At 38.7% G+C, this 9,131-nt stretch overlaps 1 protein-coding gene across 2 annotated transcripts; it reads right to left on the bottom strand.

The window, feature by feature from the left end:
* Positions 1-2,015: 2,015 nt before the first annotated feature.
* On the bottom strand, positions 2,016-8,924 carry soul5l (heme-binding protein soul5, like). 2 transcript variants are annotated; one of them, XM_059333322.1, is made up of 7 exons: positions 8,598-8,924; positions 7,145-7,204; positions 6,246-6,327; positions 5,998-6,118; positions 5,761-5,900; positions 4,172-4,335; positions 2,016-4,055 (listed from the first exon to the last, which is right to left on the bottom strand). In XM_059333322.1, coding segments are annotated over exons 1-7 (1,059 nt in total). In that variant the 5' UTR covers positions 8,600-8,924; the 3' UTR covers positions 2,016-3,565. The 2 variants fall into 2 exon arrangements, with proteins under 2 accessions (XP_059189305.1, XP_059189299.1); XM_059333316.1 differs by lacking the exon at positions 8,598-8,924 and adding an exon at positions 8,469-8,562.
* Between the last annotated feature and the right edge of the window lie 207 nt (positions 8,925-9,131).

Here is a 9,131-nt window from a genome sequence, read left to right on the forward strand (position 1 = left end):
ACATGGCAGCTAATCCACACTCTCCCGTGAACATTGATTCCAAAAAGTTTCAGATCAGGATACCCTGCTGCAGCACTTGAAGCGAGTTGCCCAGTCTGAGTGAAAATGAACATATCTATTTGATCAAATAATCATCTAGTGATATTCTCAATAGCTTTACATGATTCCTGGACCCAGAAAATGTATATTTTGACACCAAGATTGACCTTCTAAGTGGCTTGGAAGATATAGCATTTCTCATAGACTTTATATGGCTGCCATCACCGCAATCTTGATGAAGTGGCTCCTACTAAAAATTGAAACCTATAATGATAGAGAGTATGTGGAAAAAATGTGGTGCTTTTGTCCGGCGTGTCCCCTTTATTTGGCTAAGCCGCCTGACTAAGTCACACACCTCAGTACAAGGATTTTGCCAGAAAGAGTAACCTGCTACAAGTAACCCTAGTAGAATTTTCAAAATGTATGATTTTTTTCTCTGTCTAAATGTGTTTTGTTTTTATTGTTGCAGGTCATACAATATTGAAAATTATTTTTTCTTTTTAAGGAGCAACAGAAGAATACAAGCCAAAGAGGAGGCCGTAGCCTGTGAATGGGAATATCAAGACCTAATAAAATGTTACACAAAGTTAATGTTCTTTTCTGTTAGACTGTAATAAAGCTTTTGTTACTTTAACATGTCTCTAAATTATATTTGTGGTGCTGAAAACATGAAACAGCAGCTGTAGGGTAGGCAAAGCATTCCACGCCAGTAACCACCACCACAGCCATCAGAATTTTTTTTTTGCGATGGCCCAATATCCAGATTCATTAAACATGTATTCAGCAATGAGTGTACCAAATTTGATGCTTTTATCACAAAATGAACGATTGTTCAGCTAATCCGCCCCACTATTAGGCATTTTTGGACTTACTACTCTATGAGCATTTTTGACTTTTTTTCCGCACTTTGACTTTTTTTCAAATTTTTGACAATCCATAATATGGCGGGTTTTAAAAATATATTTTTGCACATACTAGTATGATTTTTTTCATTTATTGGACATCCCATAATATGTTGTTTTTCTGTCATTTATGGACAAAATATACAACTAAAATGTATCGATAGACTATAATGAAGTCAATTTTATATTATGTACAATGTCGATTTTTTTCAGCCTAAAAATGCTGAAAATGACTTTAATAAAGTCTACAAATACATATTAGATGATAGTTTGTACATAGATGACAGAAAAAAAACCTTTTATGGGATGTATGTATGTCGATTTTGGTCAAAATTTAAAATGCTGAAAATTACTTTATTATAGTCTGTTGATACATAGTACATAGTAGAGGATAGTTTGTCCCAAAATTACAGAAAAACACCATATTATGGGATGTCCAAAAGTTGGATGGAAAAAAAGTCATATTATAATATGTCGATTTTTGTCAAAAATGGTCAAATTTTAAAATGCTGAAAATGACTTTATTATAGTCTGTTGATAAATATTAGAGCATTCTTTGTCCCTAAATGACAGAAAAACACCATCTTACCATTTTGACTTTTTTCGACATACTATACTATAACTATTTTTTCACTTTTGGACATACTACACTTTTCTTCACATTATCAAAGTATTGGACTTCTTTGGGTCAGTGCAACAAGCTAAACAATCAAACAAAAATTCAACATTGACATATTAATACCTCATGTTTTTTTTACAATGTTCTTACCTGGGGCAAGTACTGATTTTGGTGCCACCAACCAAGAACTGGAGAATAAACTAATTAGAATCACAAACAACAACATCATTTAACAAGACTTGACAAGGTTTGTCGTAGAGACCTTTTCAAGATCATGTAAAGGTAATTACCTTTACATGCTCTGTCTAACATTGTTACTCTTGATGACTACCACCCATTGGAAATGATGTAAGAAATTCTAAATATCCTAAACATAAAGGCAAAACAATCACAAGGAAATTATTCTCTTGGTTAATTAAGGACAAAACAGCAATAATGAAATGAGTCCAACAAGAGTTTGTTATGTTTTTTATTGCACCTTCCTCAGAACACACAGTATGTAGCTCAAAGACTCATAGATAGATTTATTAACTGATGTGAGTCGTATTGCATTGGCTGATCAGGTGTGATTCTTTGGGATCTTTGTGGCAGTCCTTCCCACCTTCATTCAGACTGGGGATTGCTGTGGTGTTCAGGATTCAGTTTTAGGGCAGAATTAAATTAGGGCCTTACTTTGCACAGTGCAAAAGCAAGACAAAAGGTACCCTGTGGGATTTCCTTGTAAAAAACAGTTTTGTTAACATTCTGCCTGACATTATGTTGAATGTATTTCCTACCTCATAACATTTGTAAAGTTTAAGAGTCTGGCATTGTTTAGATATTCTTGCCATCTTGATGCCACTGATGGTTTACTCAAATGGATCAGAGTTCATATATGCATATCTCTGTTTTGTATCTGTTTGAAACAAAAATAAATGACAGGTGATATATTGATTTAAGAAACATTTTGGTTTAAGTTCACTGAAAGAAAAAATAATTGTTGTAAATATTATATTTTTACACTTAGGTTTGGAATTGTGTGGATTCAAAGGTGCTAATATATTTATTGCTACAAGCCACTTTCTGGTACACAGCATACTATTTTAAAATCTTTTATGTCTCAATCCACGTTTATAATATTGTAATAAAAGTGATGATTGAATTCTAGGGGCCTAACACATCTAATCAAACAGCTTGTATAATTGTACTGATTTCAAATACTGAGATAATAAGTTTAGCAAAAACACAAGGCCAATATTTTTTACAGGCACTTTTTGAGCACCAATACTGGGGAAAAGGCAAATATTTATTAAACTCGTACAGTATTAGTTCTGAGGTTTAAGGCTGCTCTAAAGATCCCAATGAATGTGAACGCTGACTCTATAATGATTCACCAATATGTTGCCACATATATCATGAAACTAACTGACACAAAGTTAAACAGAGAGTAGAAGCTAGTAGGAGTTTATGGTTGAAAAAGAAGAATCACTACTTACAGCATCAAAGTTCATTGACAATAATGGCTTAAACACATTATGATTGTTAAGTTTCCTCTGATATATCAGCCTACTACTGTTAGTCCCAGCATACACTTTACTTACCAACTACAGACAGACTGCTAAGTTAGCTTTAGGGTTACACTGATGTTAAACAGTGTCTATCCCTGCCTTCAGCTTCGGCTTCAGCTGGGTCAATCAACACTTGGAATCTAACTTTCTAACTAATACATACAATGTTACTTAATTCTATGATGCAGCTTTGTGAGAGGCTCAGAAGGACAAAGTGGACAGACATGTGTTTGCCGTTACAGGAAGCTGCAGGTGCAAAGCTGTGATAGAACATAGAGTTAAACACTAAGTGCCATAAGAAGCAGTACGTGTAATACACAGGAATAGAGAGATAAGGAGGAAGAGAACAGCTTGTCCATCTATCACAATTTCACTCACTTTTCTGCAACACCTCCACTGCTTCTTTCCTATTTAGATTCCATGTTAATATACCTGGAACAGCTGCTTAAACCGAGTTGCTAGTGAGCGTCTTCCGGCTCCACCACAGGGTTACTGTCAGCTTGTGTATCCAGAGATCTGTGGGCTGTGCTGTTCCACAGGGCGGTGTCAGACTGGGGCTCCAGGGACGGGCTCACGGAGGCGGGGTTGGAGGAGTTGGTCGTTAGGTCCAGCAGGATCTGGGTGGATGTGGGGGGGTGGCTATACGGGGCGTCGGCGGGAAGGTTAGATGAAGGGCTGGGTGGGGCGTTAGATGGGGGGAGGGTGGGTGTGTCAGGGGACCTTTTTAAAGAAGAGTTGGTGGTCATATTTGAGGATACGTTGGAGAGAGGGAGGGAGGGTGAATCGGCCAGCATGTGAGGGAGAGGCTCAGACGAGGAGTCGGTGGGTGAGTTGGTCTGAGTCGGCCGGGGTGTGTGCGCAGGGGTCGGCTCCTGTGGATCTGTGCAAACTAGCTCCCCTTCGGCCACATACCACACCTCATTGTGCCTGTTTAGCAGCTTCAAGGGACTAAACACACACAAACGCACACAAGAACAGAGGAAGAGAAACAAGCACAACAGTTAGAAGTGAGTGACATGTGCATTGTCTGTGTTATAAGGTTGCCCAATATTTATGAGTGATACCTGTCATAGCCGACTCCGTAGTGGTAGCTGTGGTTGTAGGAAGCCCGAACTCTCTCCAGCTCTTTGGTCAGCAGGTGAGCGTGAAGCCTGGAGGTGACTGACAGCATCCAGCCTCCGTAACTCCTCACATACACATCCATCTCTGGCATCTCAGTGAAGTAGAGCTGTGCAGAACACACAGACACAACAACAGCAGTCAGACCTTAACACATGATGTATCACGGCAGAGAGAGAGAGAGAGAGAGAGAGAGAGAGAGAGAGAGAGAGAGAGAGAGAGAGAGAGAGAGAGAGAGAGAGAGAGAGAGAGAGAGAGAGAGAGAGACATGGACAGACAGGCAGAGAGAGGGAGGGAGGGATTATCATTGATTATTATTGTCTTATTTTGAATTTTCTCTTGGATGCAAACGTTATTTGTGGTGGTCCAGATGTCTTGTATAGTATGTGAATTTTTTTACTAATAGAGTCTAGATTTAATTTCTATAAAGCAATATAAATTGTATATATTTCCAAATTATAAAGTAGGAGAAAGTTAAAAGACAGGAACATAAAAATGTTTACAGTCTACGCCTGTTGTATTAAATGTGCTATATTAATAAACTTGACTTGACTTTGTATTTCAAGAGAAAATTTGACAGTTTTTAGTCCAATAATCAGCTTGGTTTCAAGTTTAAAAACAGCCAAATCTAGAATTAGGAGGTTTTTGTATGAGTAAGCAGAAAATCTTAAAAATGTACAGAAAGAACTGGACCATCAAGTTACTTTTTCTACAATATATGAACAAAATAATAATATACTGTATCATACTTGATGGGCTGAATGAAGATGTGGGTTTTAAATCTTATTTGTGTATGAGGTAAGGGAGTTTTGTAAATTCTTCAGGTAGAAACATTTAAAAAAAGGAAATAAAAGAAACAACTAATGTGAATTATTTGTACATTTATAAATGTATACAATAATTAAGTTTATATATTTAGTGTTATACATTGTCATTTATTTATTTTCTAATTCAGGTTTGGTTTTCCTTAGTGCCAGGTCACCAAATCATATGAACATAAGTCAACAAACCGAACAAAAATATTATTTGGACAAAAACACATATATGACTGTCAGTCATTGAACAGAAACATAATAACTTACGAACTACTAACTTAATAGCTAAATTATTATATAATATAGTTTGTAATTGTAACTTATCAGGACAGACAGACAGACAGACAGACAGACAGACATACATACAGACAGATAATACTTATTTTATTTATTAATCTAATACTTGTGGATCTCTGCAGCCAATTTCAGATGAATAAAATGGATAAGAATGTAAATTTCCACTAACAGATAAAGGACCTCAGCACTGATCATGATCCAGCATCATCTATTTCTGTTCTGCTGAATTGGTGAAAGCTGAACTAAAACTGCCCGTCTATTAAAGCTATTGATCTCAAATCGACGATTAAATTACACACAGAAACTGGGAGGATAAAAGCATTTGACCGCATGACTCGCCAAGTCCAGAACAAAAGAAAAACTGCCTCCCCCTGCACCTAAAGGCTCTTTCCTCTCACACCTCTCTCCTCGTTTGAACTCACCTTGTCGTTAGTTGGCGTGGGCGGCTTCTCCTGATAGGCTGCCGGCAGTGGGAAGTTGAGCGTGTAGATAGCCGGCTCCCACATCTTGGTCTCCTCCGGGATCTTAACCAGGACAGGGGCGGTCATTTCCATCTGGACACCTGCACGATGACAGACACACACACACACACAAAGATAAACACACACAACATGAACACACTCATGAATGCTGGTTACTGTGCTCTGTCCTGCTTTTACCTCCTTCATTGGCTCCAGTGATGTACTGGAAAAGTCTCCTGAAGGCCATGGCTGCACCCACACCCATGAAGTAGGCCTCGGCATCTGTTGACACCCAGCGTGTGGGGCTGTAGTGTCGCACCTGAACACACACAGACACACACAGACACACAGACACACAGACACACACACAGAAATCAAAAATCTGTCCCAGAAGTGACAGCTTGATGGACAGGTATTACGTGCTGTTTGACGAGAGCTTCACTCGCCTCATATTCATCTGTTTTGCAGACCAGCTGATATTCCAGACATTCCTTTGACTCGGTGCAAAAGCTGGTGTTGGAACTCGGTCTGTAACAGTGATAATAAAAATTATTTTGTTACCATTTCCACATTATATGGGTGGTGGGGGCTCAGATCCTTAGTCAGGAACACTACTAAAATACAGTGTTGAGATCTGGCTTTGAAAACATTGTGCACAATTTTAGTCAGTGCACTTAGAAACACCTCTTGTACTCTTGCCCAATGGCCCTGGGGGAGCAATCGTATTTCAAGGAGTGGCTCCATCCAGTCACGTCCCTACAGGCTCAGCTTAATCGCTAGTAAAGATCCTGGTATCATAAAAAAACAAGACAACCTTGGTGCCCCTTTTCTAGAGGATTTAGATTTCTCCCAGTGGTCAAAGGAAGCAACAACTCATTTAAGTAGAGAGGAACATGACAATGCAATACCTCAATTGTTGAAAGTAACATCTGGTAACTAGTGCCCACGACAAATGCAGTGAATAGTGAGAGTATTCCTGCAGCCAGGTTCCTAAATCTCGTTACAAACCTTTCCAGAAGAGTGGAGAATGGTTATAAAAGCAGATTATTGCCTATTGTCTTTGAATGACATGTGGCTGTAACTCAGGTGTCAGAATTTATCTTGGATCCTACAATTATTACAGTCAACCCATTTACATGTCAAACTGTTTCTTAAGTAAGATGACAAACTCAAAATTCCTCTAAATGTGAGAAAAACATGTGTTCCTTTGGACAAAAATGTCTGCCAAATTAACTTGTAATATTTTGAAGTTATGGCAGGTTTATTCATACAGCCAATATATCATACAGTTGCAGTATCCTTTTGGCCATGGATTATCTGCAACTATCTGAAGCGATCAACTTACCCAACACTTCCTTCAGCAGAGACCGCGAAGGCCAACAACGCCACGGCTGAGATGAAAATCCTGAGGGAAGCACAAATTAAACACTTTCATTAAAAATTATCTCAGAAGGTACAGTCACTGTGAGCATTCCTTGAGCTTATTCATTATTCATATATATTAATACAGTAATTATTTACACTTTGCATATATATTTTGTATCTTTTTACACCATCCCAGTGGACAGATTAACAAAAACAGCCTGAAATGAAGCTATAAATCTCTATAGACATGTAATATAACACCTCATGGTTACTTTAAACACATTTTACGTATTTTACAGTAAGAATAATGGGTTAAACTGAGCCTTGCCTCATGGATAACCATGTCTACTTAAAAAAGGAGGCGTGGCTCTACTGCAGTCCACTTCAGATGATGCTTCATGACTGTGATTGGCTTACAAACATCCAGTCAAATAAGTTTGTGCATTTGGGAGTCAAAGGACAGGAATCATAGACCTTCATAAAATAAGTGTCCACCTGAAGAGGTTAAGCTGCAACAGTAGTGATGTTTGGATCAATAAGTCTTCTCCAATTCAATATTCGTAAATTGGTTATTCTTCAGGCTCATTTTATTTTGGTTCTTTATACTTTTACTTAAGTAATATGTTGTAGGACTTTTTATTTTATTTTTTGCTTTGAATATTTCTATGGAAATGCTATTTTAACTTAAGTTAAAAAAAAACTAAATTGGCTGCTTCTTTCACCACTGGCCAGCGGGAGAAAACCAATAGACTGATATTGTTCAATGATTAGAAAAAGAAATAAATAAAAGATCCGAAATCTTTGAGGGGAAAAAATAGAACCAGAGGAAAATTCTGGATTGTCAGATTTTTAAAACGCGTTGTGATGCATGTCTGTGCATGTGCCAGTGTGCTGCACCCCGTTGTTTGCACTGCAGAGATGAAATGGGACACGTTTTTTCCTGCTCTCCTCTCTGAGCGACGCAAAGAGGAGAGAGAGATCTGCTGCATCATCATCAAAATCAAAGGCGTTTCGAGGTCATGAAGAAACAGCCTTCAATACCTCATTACATCTCTTTCATCATAACCTTTGCACTGTTTTTCAGCCTAACATCTCATTTATAAGCCAAACCCGTTTGAAAGAGAAAAAAACGAGGTTAAGAATGCTTTGTCTTGTCTTATAAAACAAATCACAGATCAGGTTTAAATACATGATGCTGTATTTATGTATGTACAGCCTGCTCAATGTGGAGTAAAATTGTATTCTTGTCATGCACGCACAACCATGTAATGGGCAAAAACAATGATGCAGAAATCCAACTTTACCTGTGCATGACGCTGCAGCAAAGTCACTCAAAAAGGCATCGGATATGATCTAACATGCCTGAGAAAATGTGCCCAAATCTTCCTGTTTGACATTTATTTAAAGCAGAATATATAAGAGGTGATACTCACATTGTCCCGGCCCCGTGTGTGTCCTTTCCACCTGCCAGGAGAGTGCAGGGAGGCGGCGGAGGAGGAGGAGGAGGTGCAGGAGTGTGATGGAGACTGCAGTCTGCTGCACTCTGACGGGCTCCGGTGGATTTACTGCGGACTGCAGTGAGGACCGTGGAGTGGAGCTGGCAGGAGGGGAGGGGCTGAGCTGGCTCAGCCTGCAGACCACTGGGCCAACACCGGACAGATGATATGTGCCCGTTATTACCGTGAGCTCACCTCCGGCGCTGCAGCAGTCTGCTCAACAATCCGCCATCATTAGTCCTGCATATACTTATACTGTTCTAACATGAGAGGAAGTGCCGCATTTACACTCCTCTGATGCGGGCTGTTTACGGTTGTTTGCATAGTTGAGACAATATATTTAAGCTGATTGTTCAGTTATAATAATACTTTAAATGCCCATGCCACTGTTTGGGATATTCTACCCCTCACTTAAGATGATGGCTATTTCACATTTTTATTCAATGTTTTCTGATGCATTCTTCCGTTTTT

The sequence above is a fragment of the Centropristis striata genome, chromosome 1 (genome assembly GCF_030273125.1).
Source record: "Centropristis striata isolate RG_2023a ecotype Rhode Island chromosome 1, C.striata_1.0, whole genome shotgun sequence".
Taxonomy (NCBI): domain Eukaryota; kingdom Metazoa; phylum Chordata; class Actinopteri; order Perciformes; family Serranidae; genus Centropristis; species Centropristis striata.